The sequence below is a fragment of the Lepidothrix coronata genome, unplaced genomic scaffold (genome assembly GCF_001604755.1).
Source record: "Lepidothrix coronata isolate B3197 unplaced genomic scaffold, Lepidothrix_coronata-1.0 Scaffold221, whole genome shotgun sequence".
NCBI classification, from domain to species: Eukaryota; Metazoa; Chordata; class Aves; order Passeriformes; family Pipridae; genus Lepidothrix; species Lepidothrix coronata.
In genome coordinates this window covers 773232-794954 of record NW_016690401.1, presented here as the reverse complement: position 1 = coordinate 794954, position 21723 = coordinate 773232, and the positions used below count along the sequence as shown (strand labels likewise).

At 38.6% G+C, this 21723-nt stretch overlaps 1 protein-coding gene across 1 annotated transcript in view; it reads right to left on the bottom strand.

Moving 5' to 3' along the window:
* Nucleotides 1-21723, bottom strand: part of PLOD2 (procollagen-lysine,2-oxoglutarate 5-dioxygenase 2) — a 65320-nt gene that overhangs the window by 19155 nt on the left and 24442 nt on the right. Inside the window, exons 2-8 of the mRNA XM_017833821.1 lie at nt 16718-16809; nt 15209-15345; nt 9228-9391; nt 7954-8066; nt 5941-6004; nt 5049-5146; nt 3189-3290 (exon numbers count right to left, since the gene is read on the bottom strand). Coding sequence (XP_017689310.1) covers nt 3189-3290; nt 5049-5146; nt 5941-6004; nt 7954-8066; nt 9228-9391; nt 15209-15345; nt 16718-16753 — 714 coding nt within the window. The 5' untranslated portion in view covers nt 16754-16809. The remainder of the gene's footprint in view (nt 1-3188; nt 3291-5048; nt 5147-5940; nt 6005-7953; nt 8067-9227; nt 9392-15208; nt 15346-16717; nt 16810-21723) is intronic.

Genomic DNA, 21723 nt, shown 5'->3' with positions numbered 1-21723 from the left:
TCAGAGATTCTCTCCTCACATCCAAAGATATTGAACTTTTATCCACCTTATTTTAATGTGAATTCACATCTTTTGAACAGTGGTATTAATTCCTGGTGTGGAATTCCTGTGCTTGATAGAGATCATAACCACTAAAACAAACACTGACAGCACCTTTGTGCTTTGTGTATTCCTAAAGTATAGCATTACATTATGCAAGACAAAGAAATTTAACTTTCAGAGGCCTCAACTCCTACACAAAGAAATACATTGATTTAACAAAAATTATTTCCATCTCAAACCCAGACAATTATTACAAACGTCTAATCCACTACAAGGCTCAGAGAGAAACCTTATATGAGTATAAAAGTCTGCCAGTTAGCTTTCCCTAGCTTTCCAACACCCACTTGAAGAGTGTCTGGATAAACCATCAACACATGCTGAGATTTTAGTGTCACTGTCTACATCGGAAATCCAGAAACACCCTGGCAAAGGCACCAGATCGGAAACATTAGGCACCAGTGTTTACCCTGACTACCTCCTATTCACAGCTTCATCTGCAAACCTAATAAGCACTCACAGGGAGATCCTAATATCTTCAAAATAACTGATGAAGACATATGTGTCTCAAAAAAGGCACCTGAGGGTGGTGTCACAGGAACTGGTACCACTGATGGCCAGGAAAGCCATCGGACCAAGCTGAGCACACACATGTGCTGCCAACGCTAGAACTGCTGCAGTAACTGTATTTTGTCATTCTCCCCTTATTCTCTGGGACAAAGGGAAATAGGTTCAGGCTGGACCTGCAAAGGTTATACAGAGAAGGAGGAATTACTGAGACTGCTTCAGTACACTGAAGTGTGAACTACTTGGCTCTGCACTAAAATCTGTGACAAAAGCAAAATAGTGTTTAAAAAATTAAGAGTAAAAATTCCTGTAAACTGCATCTTCTCAAAGTAGAGTTCATCAATGTAGACCTTGGTTTACCAAAGAGTTGTCACTGCATAATCTGAGTCTACATTACAAGTATTTTGAGTATATTAAGTCAGAGGTTTTGGTTCTTCCCAGTTGTGCCTGAGCAAAAACACATTGGAAACACACAGTCTGCACCAGGATGTTACATTTACTCTGAGGTCACATATTTTTACTTTTTCACAAGCAGTAGTTGAGCATGTGAAAATTTTTGGAAGAAATACAGAACAGTGTCTCAGTACAACTACACAGAGCAAAGTCCCAGATCTCCTGACACAGGAGTTACCAGTGAAGTGAGAGGATGAGTGAGGTCATCCTTCCCAGATGCACTGGGAAGTCTTCATAGCAGTAGCAAGCTTTAGGACTTAAGAAGCAGTTCTAGGGGGATTAAGTTTGTTGTCCAGTTTAGTTTAGGTTTTAGAAAACAAACAAAAAAAAATGAAAAAAACCAACAACTTAAGCAAAGTGGCAAAAATTTACATTTTTGTCCAGGTGCATTCTTCACCTTATTTTCTATTACCTTGCTTTTACCTGAAAAGATAACTAATTTGAGGATGGCACAGGCTGCTGACACTACCAGATGAAAGCAGTTACTGAGTGTTTCCACACCTCAGCCATGATCACTGCCCAGGAGATCCTGTTTCTGTGAAGGGCACAAGGACTGAGCAGAAGACTCTGCACATGAAGCTCTCAGCTCCTTTGAACAAAACTCCAAAAAACGAGCAAAATCCTCAGAAGATATGAGTGTACAAATGCAGAAAGTTAAATAAAACAATATGGGAAAAATTATCAGAGTAGTACTGCTCTTTTCACTGAGGATTTCTTGTCAAGTAGCAACCAGACAGGCCTGAACAGAAAGCACGTTCAGAAAATGAAATACTGCTTGTACTTCGAAATGCCTGAAGTAAACACTTCCACTGAGGCCAAGAAAAGCCTTGTTATTTCTACTGGCAGAGTAAGCGAGGTATGAAGTCCAAAGAATGCATTACAGTAAGAAATACACATTCCAAGTAGATGTACATAAACCATAGGAAACTGTCCAGTAAATCACTGCAAGCTACTCCCCGTTACTGGCTTTAAGATTTAACTGCTCCCTCAACCATGTTTTAATTACCAATACCATTAGAAAAAACTTAGACAATTTGTTTTCTGCAGGTAAACTTTATGATGCGAGTGCCAACACTATTTCATTAAATCACCATTCAAATGTTGTCTCTTAAAGACAAAAATAAAATTAAAAAATATTAAAAAAATCTGAAAGTTATTACAATCCCAATAATGACTTTTTAAATTTATATCCCAGTCCATTAGCTACTTATTGCCCAGAAATTCTTTCACTTTTTCCCTTCACTACAAAGATAACAAGCCACTACTTCTTTCATGCTATCCTCAATGCCACCTTCTAAGACCTGTTCCCATTCAAAACTTCAGTACAGAACAGAAACAAAACAGCTGCTGGAAACAGCCTGTTAAGAAAAATCAGAATTTCTTTTTAAGTACAAGCCTCACAATCCACATGGTAGAGCTTAGTCTTTACTCTGCCTAAAATTTACTGAGTACAAGCTGAAATATTCATAAAGACACTAAAGACATCATGCTTGGAGCCAAAGAGACAAAATTGCCAAATACTGGATATACACACGTCATGTGTATGTTTTTTCTACAAGAATTCTGTACTGAAATCCAGTCTCAATCACATTATATTTTTTCTACAGAAACACATTTGCATATACAATACAGATATCTGTATTGTCCTTTACAAGGTAAAGCAGTTTTGACTGTTTAGGTCAGAAAATAGGAATTGTAACCATATTAGTTAACTATTAAACTCTATTTGTAATAGAAATTGTTGAACTGATGCATACTTAGTATTTTGTAGGTCTGCTGCTAGAAATCTGAAATATCTAAAGAGTTTTTCTACTTCCCCCAAAATTCTAATTATTCACTTGTACGTTGCATGATTCAAAAATTATTCATTCACCCTCAGTAACAGAGGTAAAGATCTGAAAGGCTTTTGGGGATGGGATCATTTTCAGTAATATTGAGGAAGCCTATAGCAAAGCCACTGATCATTCCAGTGAATTAGAATTTCATCTTTACAGTTTCATGTACCAGAAAAAAAGTCCTGATGTGTCTAAGAAACATGAAAGTGGCATAACAAAGCCACTTTGCCTCCGAAATCACTATGCACCTCTCAGTATTCAAAAGGGGTTTGTTCCAGACAGGAGTATTCTTACCGTTAATGTTGACAGGTCTAACAAGTCTAAATCACAAACACTGCAACCAGTTTCCCGTGTCCAAGCATTAGGAATATAGTTTCCCAAATAATTCAAGTGAATCTGGTAAATAAATGAACAATTCAGATTAATGAAACATGTATGCAAATGGTGATCTGTACCTTTAAACAATTCAGGCTTATTCTTTAATCTCTTGTAACTAAAGGCAACTGACAAGAAACAAACAAAAATAGATGGTAAAAACTTTTTCTTATTCTTTTTCTTTACAAAACAGATTATATATGTACCATAAAGTCTATGAAAATGAGTATTTCATAAAAATGACATTGCACTTGAGGTAAAAAAAATATTTCATGTCAGAAGGTGAGGATAATTTGGTATCCATTTCAAAAAGTTTCTCTAACCAATGCTATTTACTAACCTGCAAATTGGAGAGATTAAATATGAAACAGAAGTATCTTCTAAATAAAAAACTTTGTTTGGAATAAATTCTGGGAATTACTTTCACTCTAGTTTCTTTACTAACTAATTAAAATTTTTTCCAATCCTAGTATACTATTGTCCTCTTAATTCAATTCTAAGTTTAAAAGAGAAGAATCTAACCACATTGACAAAGTGATGCATAGTAAGAGTTTCCTCTTTGTTTTTAAAACCACATCACTACATGCAAAGATTGAGTTTTGTTGAATGTAACATAACTCATGGATTGGTATAAGAAGTTCCATCCTAAACTGTGTGCCCAACTGTAAAACACAGAACTTTTCTTTGGCAATGTGACAGCAAAGCCAGTGATGACAGATAACTTAAGGATTTAATTGAGGCAAAAATAACTGTAGCAATATGGAAGAAATTGGTCAAATATTTCACTACTAGTGAGTAATTATAAGCCGAACAGATAACAACATCATTATATTCACTAATTCCAAAAATGAAAAACAGTGCAAAAACTAAGTAGCAGCCATCTCTGGGATATTAATGAGTTTCAAACCTAATTCTCCTGAAAGCCATTTTTCTGAAAACAAGGAGCTAGCTATGGTAAGGAACACTTATTCAGAAGAACTTAGAAAGTAGCCATGCCCAATCCTTCAGCCACCAGATGCTCCTATAAATGATACACCTTTACACTTCTTTGACACAGAGCAAAAAAATGCAACTGCTATACTTCCAAAACATAGTCATTTCTCTCAGAGAAACTGTGCAAGGTTCTCTGGACCAATGAATCCTTACACATGAACAGAATCTGTCACAACAGCTCTTTCACAGGGCAGAGAGTGCTCTACCGTGAACCCAAAGCTCATGAGCCATGGGCACACTGCAGGCAGTGATCAGTGACACTGAAGGCAACAAAAGCCGCCCACACACATAGAGAATTTTTTTTTTTGCCTGTATTTGATATATGGTTTTATATATGTATATACACACCCAGGTCTCTGGTAGGAATGGATGTGTTACTGTTTTGTATCCCAGACTGTCACTCTTGGTTAGCTTATCTTCCCCCTGAAAATCTCTTCTTCTGATCACAATTTAATAACCATACAGACATTCATCTCTAGCTTCAAGAACTGTTTTGTGTTAGTGAACAAATTAACATAAGCTTACTCTCTCCTAATATCCCATGCTACAATGAATTTGGAAGCAGAACAAGTTGTTTCAGCAGTGAGATCAAGTTACAGTGACAGCAGAATAACATGATTGAGAGAGCTATTAGAATAGGGGTTTTATCCTTGCAATTCCTAATATTAAATGGAAATGTGTAGTGGTGGTTGCTATGACAACTGCAGACACATCTACCACTGTTTGTTTGGTTTTTTTTACTTATGTTAGAATTGTGGTTTTGCAAGAAAATAAACTACCACTCACTTTAGTTGGACCATTTCCATGAATGGTGACTGGTAGTGTGTCATACACTGAATTCCTTGCTCTTACTTTTCCTTCTTCAAATTTCAAAAGGACTTCATCTGCAAATCAAAGCCATACAGTAATAAATTCATAAATAAAAGCTAAAATTTCAGAGTTCTTTAAGTCGTTGCTGATACAATATACCTTGCTGTTGCTATCATTATCAGTGTTACTTATTTGGAAGCTTTTGTTCATTTTTTTTTTTTAATTAGATCTTGAATTCTAAGCTCTTTATGCTAAATAAGGTGACAAAACCTCAGAGTTTGTCATCAACAGCCTTCAGTATTGGAATAAAATCTGCTTAAAAAATAATTCTAATTTAGTGCAAATGCTATTTATAGAGAAATCATAGTTGTTTCAGACGTGATCTGACTACAAAAAGTTGTTCCATAATTGGAGGTTAAATGTAAGAAAAGAAGTTTGCACAGATGCATTTTTCTATTTAAATTCATGACATTTGAGTAAAGGAAATTCTACATTATTCCACATTGCATTTCATTATGTATAGCCATTTGCTTGAGAACATCTAAAATACAATTTTAATTACCTATCTTACTCCTGTAATTAAGTTTGTGAAAGTTTATGAAAATTTTTCTTAACTCCATATTTACTGCTAACTTAATTTATTAAAAAACTATTTCTCTATTTTAAATCAAATATCTTATCAACATGAGACATCAATTAATTAATTAATATTCAACTGAAAAGACCTGTAACTAATCTATTAATCAGGTCTATCCATCCAAATATTTCTTTAAAAGAAGCATATGTTTAGGGAACTACATTCATTGTTAAGCAAAGAAAGTGTTAATAACAGTTAATAAAACACACAATGTGCAAATCATACACTTACCAACAGCTCCATTTAGGGTCTGGAAAATTGTACATTTGTGGTCCAAAGTAATGTTAATGCGTTCCTGAAATAAAAGTACCAAAGATGTTGAGGCATTCTAAAAGCCAATATTTTTACAGTAATGTTGCAATTATACCACAGTGGCAGCAAATAATCAGGCAAAACTACACTACATGTTCAGCTCTTAAATACAATTCCTTATTTTATATTGAATTCCAGAGTTGTGCAGCTATATAACCATCAGTTTTATATATGCAAAAACTTTAAAGCCAAAGGATAAAGGTCATAACTCTCCAAACAAAGAGCAATTTAGCAGTATAAGCCAAAGCAAATCTGTGTCTCAAGAAAATTAGCAAGTCTTGGTCAAGCAACAAGACATACTGTGTTTCGCAGTTTCAAAAATACAAAAGTCAATTTTAAGTATCATGTCAGAATAGAAAACACTAGCGGTTTTAAAACATTTTTCTAATGTTGTATTATTAATCCTACCTCAATTCTTACTTTGAGTACCATGTTTTACCATTTTTAAAAAGTTAATCAAAGTAGATAACCTTTAAAACACAGTTAAAAACCCTTATACAGACAGCACACTTTGCTTTGGTCTTCCAAAATTTTCTCACGTATTCTACAGCATTGGGCATCATCATATAAAGCAGCAGTAGCAATGCACAGTAAGCACCATGGAGGTGTTTTGAATCATGGTGCAATAGTGCCTTGCACAGAGATACAAATTTCTTGTCTGGAAGACAATCTGTTTAGACAACTAATTATATTACTTCTGACTTTGGTGCAGAGTCAGCTTTAATGTCTCTACACCCTGTCTTTTCAATTGCATACCTGGCATCTGACTTCACTTCCATGAAATCAATTTGAACATTAAAGGCTGGAAGGAACATCCTATGAGGAGCTGCTGAGGACTCCAGGTTTGTCTAGTTTGGAGGAGGTGGTTGAGGGGCCAGCTCCTTGCTCTCTACAGCTTCCTGAGGAGGGGAAGGGGAGAGGGAGGTGCTGAGCTGCTGGGAATGGTTCAAAGCTGCACCAGAGGAGCTTCAGACTGGACATCAGGAAGCATTTCTTTATGAAGAGGGTGGTAAAACCCTGGATCAGGGTCTCTAGAGAGGTTGTCAATGCCCCCAGCCTGTCAAGTGTTTAAGAGGCAGTTGGACAATGACCTTAACAACATGCTTTAGCTTTTGGTGAGTCCTGTACTAGTCAGCCAGTTGGACTAGATGGTCACTGTATGTCCCTTCTAACAGAAATATTCTATTCTATTTCTGAACCTGCATCCAAATAGACATGATTTTCCATTAAGTTATGCCAGGAAAAACGTGTATATATTTCAAAAACTTTGCATCTGCCTTAAGCATACAAATTATCAAAATCATTTTCAAAATTCTGTTTTATCAGCTTCTAAAAGTCTTTTTGCATCAATACACTGCTAACTTTCCTTAGCTCTCTTCTTCCAGCACCAGGGACATGCCTCTGACATCTATCATGCTTTAATGCTGCTACTCAGCAGAGAACTTTGTTAAGCTAGGGCACAAAGAGGTCTTCACCAAAAATTTACGATGCAGCTGTATTGAACATATTTGCACAAAAAGCTGAAGGCAGGATCTGAAATGGCAGCAAGCCAAAGTATAAAACACTGGATCAGCAAGTAGTTCAGTGACACCCTGGAAAAATGCCACATTCTCTGGCCATCAAACTGCCAAGTACATGGGACCCTCATTGAGATGAATGTGTCTGATCATATACCTCAGAGCTATTATTTCTAACAGTGAAGCTCAACCTGACTGGATCAGGAGACAGCCTGAAATAATATATCAAGTCATGACCCTTTGGAAGGCTGTTCATCATTCCTGCAGTAGGAACCTCAGGAGAGCAAACACAACTGTCAATATGGCACTCCAGAACAAAGAGACAGCATTCCTTTTCTTTTTATCTCTTGGTGTTTTAGGAGGAGTAGCATGTTATTTCAAGCAGAAAGAAATGAGAAAGCCATTCACTACCTACCCTTGCCAACGGGTCAACATAGATTTTGGTGTAAAACAGCTGGTCATCATCATTATCCTGCAGATTCCATTGCTGCACAATACGATTTACATATGGAGCATAACCAATAAATCCTGCAAAATCACACACACAGAAGTTATTTCCATAAAAAGCACTACCCTGCCAATGCTGTCTACCAGTCAGGGACTTCATTCTGACTGGTGCCAGCAAAGGAAAAGTATGAAATTCATACAACTTGGCTCAGAATCCAGTTTTCTTCCTGTGATACGTAACAGTTCTGCTTCAAAGAGTTCATAATTAATGGTTACTTTTATACCCATGGTATTTTAAGGGAAAAATTAAAACAGATCTGTTTAGGATGGTCCTGAGAACACCAAAGAGATCAGACTACCACTTTTCCCAAGAAGCCCATCTGTGGAAAAAGTTCGATATTCATCAATCACTTCTTATTGGCAGAGATGCCTGAATGTAATACTGCCAGAAATATAAAAAGAATTCAACTCGAAACCAATATATATTATTTTTAAGCCAAAATAAAAAAAAAGATAGTGCAGATAGGTGAGGTAAAGGAGGAGGTAAAGAAACAGGGACACTCCCAGACCTGCACACTGCCCAACTCCATGTACTTAGAAGTGACATTCTGTGCTCTGCAGCAGTTATAGAGTATCAGTGTCAGTGTATGTATTACTCAACTCCAAAATTATTACCAAAACTGGCATTTAAATGAGGATTCCAGAATTAACCCATCATTGAGATTAACAGGAGTAACTCCCACTCCTTTTGGAATGAGCCATGTCAGCCATGCTGACAGGCTGGGCAGAGCTACCAGCTCATCTCCCCTGGATGCAGAGATCCACAAGAACAAGGCAGCCAAGTCAGGAAATTCTGACCCAGCTAAACTGTACCTATAAATAATAACGTGATGCTTTGACTGGGCTTGAACACTACATTGTTTCTGAAGCAATTGGGTCATCTCTGCCCAGCATTTCCTTGCAATGCACAGTTGGTTGCTAAGCTGTCACTTTATTTACCTGCTTTTTAAAAGTTATTGCCAAGCAAACTATGCCAATTCAAATGAAAACTATGCTTAAGCACAGAAGAGCAGCTATTGAAGTGGGAAGGAGAGGGGAAGAAGAGGACAGCAAACTCAGTCCTCAATATTATACTTGAGGAATTCAGGAACAGTTCCACATACAAATACATACAACAGATAACAGAGATGAGTCATGTTCAAGTCCAAGGGTTTAATGGGTTCACAAGAGGATCACACTTGCCTCCTGAGTTCAGGAATCGTTTTCCACTCCGGACAACAGGATACTTGTCAGCTAGCCTTTTATCTGGCCAAATTAGTCCATCTGCTGCAAACACCACTTTATGATTACTTTCCTGAAATTTCTTTAGGAGCTCTTCAGGGCCCCCTGCAAAGATAACATCATAGCTGAAAAGTAAAGAAAATACATCCATTAGATTAGTTTAATTTTAATGCTTCTATGTTGAAAACCAAAAATCATTGGACTATTCAAATTTTAAATATCAAACAGCCCTTTTATTCTGAAAAATGACTCAATGAAATTATGTTTTATCACCATGTAAAAAATTTTATACCCTTCTAGGAGAAAAATTTCAATCAACACTATTTATCCAATACAATTTCCCCTTCTGCTTTTTAACCACCCACATTTTGGACATTCTTTTTTCTTCAGGTTTTGTCTGCCTGAAATCGATTTGCCTATTTCAGGTATTTTGAGAAAAAAAATTCCCTTTAGAAAACTGTTTATGTTTTTAAGAACAGCAATTAAAAAAAATCAAAACAGATGAAAGTAAGACTGAAAGATGATTTAGGTGACTTTCACTGGGAAACTCTAGATGACCTTGTTCCAAAACACAATAGCACTGACTCTTCAGAAAAGTATTATTAAGAATGTATTTAGAACTCAATAAAGTCTAGTTGCACATAAACTGTGTTGCTTCCTGACAATACACAGATTTCTCCATAAGCCTCTTTAATGTGCTGAAGACCTTAAAAAGCTCTAAATGTCACAACATGTATTTATGAAAAACTTCACCTGCCTTTACGTGTTGATCAGATTTGAGTCTCAATTCCTATTGAGAACAAAGACCTAAAAGTGGAGGGCTCATCTTTGGCAGTTACCCACAGCCAAAGATCAACACTACCCCAAAACAGAAAGAAATCTGGATGGAGTTGGCAAAGGTCATGTAAGAATGTGGTATCACGAGCTTAGTGGTTTCTTGTTGTTGAACCATATCTAAACCAATGTCTCAGAGGGGAGGCGTGGAGCACAGCCAATCAAACCAAACAAACAAAACCACACACAGAAACCAAACCAAAACCTCAAAATACATATAAAGTATTAAAATATTCACAGTATACGGTTTCTTTTTTGTACTTGAGATCCACATATAAAAGCATTATTCATAGAATGGTTTGGGTCAGAAGGGACTTTAAAGACCATTTATTTCCAGTCCCCCCCCCACAGGCAGGGATGCCACTCACTAGCCCACTTTGCTCAAAGGCCCATCCAACCTGGCCTAGAACACTGCCAGGGATGGAGCATCCACATTTCCCTGGGTAACCTGTGCCAGTGCCTCCCAGTTCAAGGTTCACTTAACACAGCATGAAGAATGACACAGTAAAATTGGAATCACATCACAGATTAGTCTCTGGCTGAAGAAGAACAATATTTTAAGTTAATGGCAGCATCTCAGCCTCAAAGTTTCCTCATCTAAATACAGGTATATTCTTATTCCACACATATAACTTAGTAACTGAAAGTCATCAGCCCTGATAATGGGCAAAGGAATGGTACAGCTGCCAAAAATCAAGGTCTAACCTTGACCAAGATGTTTTTCTTGCAAAGTCTTTTAGCTTCAGCAGCTTTCAGCTTGCAGGGCACAGAACTTTCTGCATTGCAATGTATTATTACATAGCAATAGTGCCAACAGATCAACCATTACTGACTTATAATACTCCTTTATTATAGTTCTGAAATTATTAAAGATGTCTTTAATTCAAAAAGGATTTCATGAAATTGGCCTAAGAGAAGTAACAACAGCTGGCTTGCAAATGCAAAAGATTTTTACCGCAAAGCAAAGTATGAACCCTGGAGAGGAAGTGTGTTATGTAGTCTATATAAGTAAGTGGGTTTCTGAAAACTCTCACTGTTATGTTTTTCTGTAACTTTGGCAGAAGAATGCTGGAAAGAAATAGTGTACATTTTGGAGCTTCCCCAGTTTTGCAAAAAATGCCTGTTTCTGCCCAAATATACAGGAATACACTTCACTCTCTTTTCCATTTGATTTCTGTAGCCCGATTGAATGCCAGAATGAGCCTGTAGAACATGCAAGAAACAGGAGACAAGTTGAAGGCAGACAAAAAGAGATTTGTCTGAGGCTTCAACTTAATAGCTTATGGCAGGCTGTGCTTCTCCTCTTTGATCAGGTTAGTGCTGCTGCTGCTATGACTTACAGCTGCAGGAAGGAACCAAATAGCCCTGGAACATTGCTTCCTAGGACTGTCATTCTGTAAAAGAAAGCCAAAGTTGAGCAACATGCTGGGCCAGCCACAGGCTCTGTTTGTGAAAGGGATATGCTACTTAATACAGTACAGTTTATAATCCAAAGCACAGCACTGAGCTGCTAAACTGCAATGGATATTATGCAGGAGTATTAATCCAGCATGAACCTACATTTTCCATTAATGTCCAAGGCACTTTGTTTTATCAAGAGGTGATTTACTGCCACCACACCTCTTCCTGGGCAGGACCTCCACCAGCCTTCTGCCCCTTGCTGCCAATGTCCTCATCAGCTGCTTTATGAGGCTCCCACTTTTCTCTCCAGGCAACAGGGAAACTCCTGGAGTCAAATGAAAACCTATAAATGCATCATTTTTCTTATTTACCTGCTATGTCAGATTACATTTGGCCTATCCAGCACTCAACTCCTACTGTAAGGGAAGATTCACCTCAGGTCTACACCACTAAGACCACCATAAAACAGGTCCCAGGACTATTCTTTACAGTTTATGCCGTTATTAAGGGTGATGCACATGGCTTGCTTTAAACAGGACTTCAAAATTTGACAGGGAAGAGTGTGGATATATCCAGGAAAAAGCAGGCTTCCCTGGCAAGCAGAAAAAAGCTCAGATACTCTTATTTATTCTTCATAATTCCTTCTGATTCCTTCTGAAAGCAAGGGGAAAAAAAGAACCCAAAAAGTTTCCACAACCCAATCCTGTTTCCTGAAGCTCCCAGATGGCAGTTGCTTGGGACTGGAATCTACCCATGTCTCCTCCTCTTTTGCAGCAGCAAAGCATCCTGGCTGTGCACCCGGCAACACGGGAAACAGCAACGGTGACTTGGGTCCTCTAAAACTGACCATGCAATTTTTGCATCCACAACTTTTGTAACAATGAGAACTTGTTACTATTGGAGCTGCAGGTTAAGAGCTCAAAATACAAATGAGAGAGGGCCCACCAGTGACTAGCAATTCAGGTCCCCTATCTCATCTATCTTAGCTGCATTGTGCAGCCACACAGCTATTTTGTCATTTACACTGTATCCCCACCAGGATCACACCTTAAACATTTTGAGATATGTTTATCCCTTAAACTGTTAAAATTTAACATTTTGACAAATGTTTGGAAAAAAGCCCCCACAAAACAAAACAACAAAACAAACAACAAACTGAGAGGCTTCAAAACTCTTCCATGATACAAAGAGATGGCTGTGGGAATTCTGGATGAACAGTCACAGCATCAACCAATTTATCCAGTCTATACTGGCCATTAGCCAGTTCAATCTGAAATGGTCCAAAATAAACCAGTAGTTAGCTCAAGCGAAAAAAAAGCCTCATTTAAATGAGGTTCCCTCTGCAGACATTTTTCTATGTACACCTAGACATGAATTGTCAACAAAAGAAGCTCAAATTATTTCCAGCATTCTGAGCTATTTAAAAAACTGATCAAAAATAAAAAACCCAAGAAACTAAGTTTAAGTAAACAGTTCTCTAGAAATTTTTTGCCTAGTTACAGTAAGCAAACCAGACATTTCCTTTCCCCACCCCCAAGATTAATATTCCAAATGCTTCACAATGAATATAATAAGAAACACTTGAAGAAGAAAGGAAGTTCATGACACTTGTCTTTTCCAAACTTACTGCTATACTGATCAACACTTAAATTGCAAACCGGGATTTTTGGAAACGAAAAAGCTCATTAGAATTAAAATATAATGCTAGAATCAGCAAACTATTTTTTTCTTGTATCTGGAAACAGTTCCACCAGTTTTAAATATATATGTACTTGGGATTACAGATCTTGAGAATTTGGGATTACAGATCTTGAGAACTTGGGAGGCCTTAAATCCTGTGATTTTTCATGGCAAGAAAGATTATTGCCTTTGCACTTTGACACACATGGTCCTCTGTACTCTCTCCTCCACGCCAGCAGACAGCCTGCCCCTCAAGAGAATAAACTATGCTGGAGAGGAATTTGAGCTATACCCTGATGGCAATCTGATAACAAATTTGCATATTTTACTATATAGGAAGAAAATAGTGATGAATCAGGATAATAAATCTGAAAACAAAGAAATTAAATATAAATTGAAAACATTTGGGAAACGTTTGATTCATCTGAGCTTTAGTAAAAAATAAAATCTTCCAAATTAATCTCTTAAAGTTTCAGCTATTGTATGGTTAGTAGGATAACATTATGAACAAACATGTAATATATTTACTTTTAGAAAGATCCTTTTTCCACTTAGCAAATGCAAAATTGATCAAGTCAATAACAAAAAACATTCACAACCCGAATGTCTACCTTCAAACTATGTTACCTTTACAGTCAACTAGGCATACAAAGAAGATCTTCATCAAAAGTGTCCCTTATAATGTTTATTTATAAATTGCTGAAGATGATTTAGATTTTTGGCTTTCTAGGTCTATCTTCAACTCATCACAAGGGATAGAATTAGAACAAAAAAGTTGAATAACATCTTTGAATTTGCTACCAGTTCCATAGGCTACTCCAACTTTCCTGAAGTGATAACTTCAGCAAAAGAACAAATTAACTTTCCATAAAATGCTACTGTCCAACCACTTCCTGTCTTGTGATGATGTCTGCTGTACAAATACTATCAAAACTCTACCTCAAAAAAGTGTCCCTAAAATTCCTCTGCTGTCAAATTTGAATAAATAAATAAATAGAACAAGTTAAAAGCTGAAAGACAATTCCGGAGCAGACATTCCAATATGACTTGGTAACAGCAGCGTGAACTCATGCATGCACCTCTCCAAGCTTGCACTCTCCAAGCTGAGCCTCTCCAAGGCTGCCAGTCTGCAATCAGAGCTTCTTTGTCCCTGATTCAAGGCTTGGTTCCATGCCTTCCTTGCAGAGATTAAAGCTGTGACCCTGCTCTGGTTAACTTTAGTGTGGAAGAGCTTGGTAGTTACTCTAAGTTGTATTCTTAGCTACCGTGATCATGCTGTTGTCACAGAAGCAAAATAAGAGGAGGAGGAGAAGAAAAAAGCAGAGGGAAGCAATGGAAAAAGTGTGATTCGAACATGTTTGAGCTCCATGTTTTCTGTGACAAGGAGAAACCTATCTGGCCTCCAGGGAGGATGTTCAAGCATAGCTGTGCTATGAGCTATAATCTGGCACCTGCAGACAGCAGTACTGTCTCTCCATCCTTCTATCACACAGACAGGACAGGTACAACTGGCACCAAGTCTCTTGTCTTGGTACTCTAACATGTAAAAGCAGTTCTCCTGTTAAATGATTTCCTCAGGGACTCATTTTCCAGCTTCCTCCATGTCACTATAACTTCATGGAACAAGATTATGCCTCTAGTCCCTACTGGCCACTTTATTTCTGGAGCTGCTTTTGCTCCCCCTCCCATTCACACTCCCAGCCTGCAGCCACATCCTGCTCTCACCACAGCTGAACAAGGAGAGGACAAATGCTTCCCTAAAAGCCTGTCAGCTCTCAATAACATTTTTTTACCCCCTTGAGGCAGTAGAACTATGAACAAATCTTACATCTGTAAATCTGTTAAAAAAGTAATGATTGCTCCAAAAGCAATCTACTATTTTTATGAATGAAGAAAAATAGAAGCAAACTCTCTCAAATAAAACAGCGAGGAGGAAAAGCAGTGTGCAACTTTCAGCATGTCACAGCAGCTACTTTTGCACGCCTGCCCAGACTAAAATATAAAGACAAGAAGACAGGTTTGCTCACCATTCAACAAACAATACAACCAAGTCCTCTTGATCAGCATAGCTTTCTATGCCTTCTTTCAGCAATCGAACTTTCTGCCCTCCACCAATAGAGTTAGGCAGCTCACCACCTTTCCACTCTTCACCTTTTCCAAGAACCTGGAACAAGAAAAAAGAAAAGCACTTTTTGCTAGTACCCAAAACCATGAGGCTTTTTTAAAGCAGGCCCTTATTAAAAACAGATGCTAAAGCAGAAGCAACACACTAAGGCATAGCAAGCCATCATTTCCAGCATGGTAAGTTTTCCATGTCTGAAGCAGCATTCAGCACAATGACATCACTGCAAAAACATGAGAGAGACATTTTTTAACCAAATAAGAATCGAGCAATTGCCTGCTACTGACATTTATTTCAATGTGCCTCCTTCAGAAAGAAAAAAGGCAAGAATTGTACCAAAATTTCTTTTAGAAAAACATCCTGAATGAGACCTTTAAAAATCAATAGAATCACTTTAGGAACAGGAGGCTCAAGAGACTTTGGTGGATCAGGGTATAACTAATTCAAATTGCAAGCTCCAGTCTTTTTGCACAAAAAGGGAAGGACAGGTTCCCCACTATACAGCTCACTGCTAAAAATCAGATAAACAAAAAATTCCTCCCAAGCCAAGCGCTATAGCAGATTACCTGTCAAAAAAAAGAAAAAAAATAAACTCTTACTGGGTTTTGAACATAATGTTTTTGAAACATATAAAGGCTGGAAGAACTATGTTGCATGATGTTTCACACAAATCTGCAAAGCTAAGAGACCTATCCAGAGCTCAGGCTTCCCGGGTGGAAGTCAAACTTCAGAGACCCAAATAATTTCCTATTTATAGTGCAGGCACTGTGGTAAGTAAGCTGAAAAATTTCATAACACCGTATGAATTCCTGGATTTTCTCTTGGCAGAACCAATTTGTGGGGAAAGTTTAGAAGGTTGGTGCCCTCCCTTTTCCCAAGGTCACGCAGAGGCCAGCCTAAGAACGTGACATACGGAGGCATGGAGCAAGGCAGAAAAGGCTGGTAAGAATTACAGAAATGCACTGTCCTCTCAGAATTAGAGGTTCCTGGAAAACACAGTGAAATTTTCAGTTGTGACCCTCCCTCCTTCCTTGCAGCAGGGATCCAGCCTTTCTTGAGGAAGGAGATCCAAGCCCTATGAGTACAGTACAGCTTCCAGAAGTATTCATGCAAACAAAATCAGCCACACTGAAAAACAAGGCTATATGATAAATCATGACAGAACCGGTGAGTGACTGAGGATGCTGACCACAAGGGCTACAAATCTGTAAAGCAGCTCCCTCCCATGATGCTTCAGAGGGGAACCAGCAGATAAGCAACAGGGAGAGCAGCAAGTGCCCTTCCTGCCCCCAAGCTCTGCAACTATTTTACTTTGTCCCAGCACACGAGAAAGCTCAGACAAGGTCAGTTACTCTTTACTGGTTCTGTTTTACAGCATGTACAGTACGAATATTTGGTACAAAACATGCAATACCTTCACTGTGTAGTTGAAGTGCTTTGCAGTTTGCATGAAACGGTGAAAGCCGTCGGTTTCTTTAGTTGCTACAGTAAAGACTAGTAGTTTATCTGAGGGAGAAAAATAAGGAACATGTATTAATACGTTTTCAGGGCACAGTTTATAAGAAAAAATACACGGAACAGAACTGGATCAGAGGGCTTTATGACCTGCCTGTATCTCATTCAAATAGAGGAGGAAAATACACTGTCATATTCTAGGCTTGAAACATCACCAAACAAGAACTGCTATGGACAAGGATGCTGTATCTAAAATTATCCTCAGGGAGAAGAAGCAAGTAAACCCATCTACTCTGTAAATAACTAGATCAAGACAAATACAAAGCTAGTATGACTACTGGACAGGAAGGAATCTTCAAAGCAAAAATAACTTACTAGTTTTCAGTCTGAGCTAATTCTGTGACCTCTTACCACAGGACTGAATGGTGCCAGAGAACTTCACCCATCCTCAGAAACTCCCCTGAAAGCCAGTGGTTCATACTCCTCATGAAAACAAGACAAAAAAACCAGCCATGGAAATCGGTCCCCCAAAGGACAGCATTTAGTGCTTTTAAGTCCTTGGGCAGAGACAAAAGGGCAGGGGTTTGCTTGGTTGGTTTTTTTATTCAGAGCCTATGCACATTATAGCAGTGGTAATTTTGTCCTCTTACTGCATGCAGGCAAATGACCATGCAACCCATTTCCTCTTCGCATTCCAGAGCTTTTAACACAGTTCGAATAGGGTCACAAAATCCCACTAAACAGCTTCCCAATTAAACTACTAAACGACATTTAGAACCCTATGCATTACGCTGAATAATCAAACTATGCAATTCAAAGCTACGAGGAGGACAGGACCCCTATCCAAAATCAAGTATTTAATCAGACCAGCCAGGATGCCAGAGAACACTGCAGTTCCCCAATTCAGTCCAAGTGCAAGCAGCAGCTGCCCTCTAAGCAGAGCCCATAAGATCAATCCTCACAAGAAAATAAAATCAATCTCCTACAAATAGCATTCCAGACACAGTGCTTGTTGCTGCTTCACTTTCTCAAAAAACATCCTCTGGATTTATCTTCACCAGCCCAGTAACGTGCTAGAAGTGGCTACTATGGAAAACATTCCTATTAACCCTTCAGCCTTGCCCACCACCGCAGGCTTAGCAGCCTTCAGACACTCCAGACATCATCCTAAGTTTATTAAAATCATTCACCACTTGCCATTTTGTTCTATGTGACACCAGCAAAATTAACACACGAGATGATAATCCACTTCTCACTTTGTGGAAGAAATGCACCTTGCAAATTACTCATGTGATGCTCTGCAACCCCGTACCAGGATACTTCAAGTGTACCTCTGCTCAGTCAAGCAAAAATATCTGTCAGAGCACACAGTCTGTAGAGAAACATAAAACCCCTTGTAATGAAATTCAAGTCTGTCTGAACCAGCAGTCAAACTATGGAGATTAGTCTCAGGAGCCGCCAGGACTGTTTCCACTGAAATAAAGCTGAGATTCAGCCCTGGTCAACAGATCACTTCCAAGAACACTCCTACCAGGCCTGGCTAGTCCATCCTCAACTGCAGCTGTAATGGTGTATGTGAGGGATAAGATAACCACATATGATGCTTTCTCTGCCTTTTCTTTTTTTCTTGTCTCTAAGGGTTTTCCTGACTTAGATGGTATTTCTGTACATTCCAAAACACTCAATCTGCTTTGAGACCTTGCTCTTACCTAGTCACTCCTTGATGCAACCTTTAAGCAGTGACAACACCGTGTACCCGGTACCTACAGTTTTATCTGACACTGCCCAAGTTCATCAACTGCAGACAACATTTCTACCTGCCCTCCCCACCACACACAGTTTCATAGATTTCTCTCACATCCTGAAACCACTTTTTCTTTTTCAAGTGGGAGTGAGGGAACAGGTGACAACGTACAATCCATTTCCTCAACAGTCCCAGTGACAATTTTAACTGCTGGTTCTACTGAACCAGACTGACACTCCTGCAATACAATGCATAGCAAAGAAGAAACTAGAAATAAATACTTTAAATGCTTCAATCAATTCGAACATCCAAAAATTTGGGTAAGACAGAATTGGAAGATAAATTGCTCCATCTTTATCCCACTTAAGTGTTAGTAGCCTTTTGTAGGCAAGAATAAGAAAACCCCACAAGTACATCTCAAAAGGACAGGAGGACATCCACAGAGGATTCCAATGCAAGGTGTTCACAGACATACTGACTCACAGAGAGACACAAACACAGCAATTATGGTTCAATACCTTCAAAATCATTTATTCTAAAGGTCATGCAATTTAAAGTAATTCTACAGAAGCCACCACAGAAAGAATAAAGAACATGATATCTTAGATTATGACTAAAACAGAACAGAAGACAGAGGATAGGGTTTTCCTCTATGGAACAGATTAAATTATGACTTTTTTTTGTTGTTCAAGCACTACATTTTCAAATTACAGGGAACTGGAAAAATCTGATCATACCAGACTGCATTACCAAGCCAAGAGAATCCATTATTAAAAGTTTCCTAGGTGAGCAATCAAGCACTGACTAGAACTACGGAATTTGGTTTGGAGTGGGCATATTTCACACCTACACCTTCCTGAGGAATGCTAGCAACAAGGATTTCAAAGATCTGTACTTGACAACATCATGTAAATTACAAAATGTGGGCTGTACCAGATTCCCTCCCTAGTCACTAAGTCAAAAAAAGTATTAAAGTAACATACAAGTACAGTTTGGCAAGCAAAAAATAATCTACTGTCCTTTATGGGATATTGTTACTCTCTCTTAATGGAATACACATTATTCATGTATTTCAAGAATCACTATGGGGCCTGGTATGTTACTTGACTTTTGTGGAACAGGAGGAAAGAGAACAATGTGCCAAAGCATAAGGGATTTCAACCTGAGCTATATAAAAAGAAGAAAGCTGAGCAGACAAATAATGCAGTTTATATTGACATGAAAAAGGAAAAGAACCTGTATTGCACTGGCAGCCAATGAAGAAATCTAAGTAGGCTGTCTGAGTCAGGTTTGCAAACAGACACAGTACAAAAGAAAGCTATTTTTAAAGTTATTATTCATGTTGAAAATGTTTTTGTTTTTAACATACTCGCCTATGGTCAATTTTTTTAAATTACAGATTAAAAGGCTTAAAAGACTTTATTTTCATGTCTTTGTTGCACCCCTGACTTTTAGATGCATGTGGTACTTAAATAATTTTTAAGTGCAGCAGAAGTGTAATTATAGGATTTAAAGTCCCTTTAGAATTAGAGATTCTTTATAGATTACTTAGGCTTTGTTGTTTTGTGGGGTTTTTTTGTTTGTTTGCATTTGTTTAGTTTGTGGTGGTTTGTTTGGGTTTTTTGAAGTAAGCTGTGTCTGACCAAAGTGCAGAGAAACATGTTTTTATTCTATATATAGTGTGTATGGAGAGACAATGCAAAGTGCATTAAATGAGAGTTACCTTGGCACATTATAGAGGGTATTATTATCAAATGAGGAAAGCAGAACTATTTTCCTCTAGCTAATAAAAATCATTAATCTAATTCCTGTAGGCTGCTGTGATTTTATTTAGATTTAAGTGACAACTTGTACAGTTTCACTGGCACACTTCTACTAAAGTAGAGTCTTGGGAGACACTTGTTTCTTCCAGTGGAAGCGAGTGAAGAGAATGCTTCTGACCACTGAATACTTCTGGTAATTTCTTTTTAACCTTTTAACTGCATTCAGTTTGAAAAATCTATTCCTTGCTCACTACATTTAGGTCCAACAACCTCTTAGAACACTTGTCCCATTTTTGTTTAGCAACATGAATCCAAAGTGACTTTCACGACGGCACAGGAGCGTCAAAGTGCAAGTACAACACTCCCAAGGGAGTAAGTTTATCCAAGCGCTGTTTCCATTTCAGGATGTGCTGAGCTACATCTATTTCAGCTGCAGCCACCCGCAGTGTCCCTGCTGTGCAGAGCACGTCTGGCCCCACGACAAGCCCTGTCAGTGCAGAGGTTCAGGGCTGTACCAGAGCCCTCCCACACAGAGGTTGAGTGACCAGCCCAGTGTCCCCAGCAGCATCACTGTACCAGCTCCAGGGCTCCAACAGGGTGCAATGAAGACCAGGTGTAGCAGTGGAAAGATGCCTGCAATTACACAGACCCCAGGCTACTACTGTGGCCCGGAACTCCCCAGTCAGAGTGCCACAAAAACCCCACAAGGATTTCTAGCTGCAGCTAGTTCCTGCTTCGCCATCCACTTTGCACAAACCCCTGCCCTCCACTGAGGTGTTCACCCTAAAGGAGCTCTGCTGTGTGGTCTTACATATAGGCTTGAGCTCTACAGTTTAAGTCTGACTATCCCCTACACACAAGGGGATGAATATACACTCTCAGTAATATCTTCCCACAGTAACAGCATCCCCAAAGTGCAAACACATATGAAAACAAGAACACAGCAGGTGGTCACATTCCTCCCCACTCACATTCCTCTGAACTGGGATGCCACAGAGGGTACAGGCTGCCTGGAAGGGCTGGGCTACCCCAGCACACAGGCTGCCAGAGGCATCTTGGCAGTCACTGGAGGGGATTACCAAGCTTGGTATTTATTTCCACAAGTCAAGTCAGTTTGTGTAAAAAGGAAATGCAAACCCTATACTGAAGTTCAACAGGAAGACATGAAAAAAAATCTCCTCAGAGCTCCATGCCAGGTATGAGGGTGCTTAAGTTACTAGAATGCAATTTTTTTCAGGCAGATTTCCAATAGTTACACCCACAAAACAGCTGTTCTGTTTTGAAAACAAGCCTGAGAGAGCATGTGTTTGGCCAAGGAAAGTATATCCAGTGACATACAGAACTCATTTTTATATGCAAATTCAGAAACCCTTCAGCACAGACAACACCACATATAGAGCACATGCAGTGCATTAGGAAATCCAGTGAAGGTTTATCAAAACATCTGACTCTTCTACC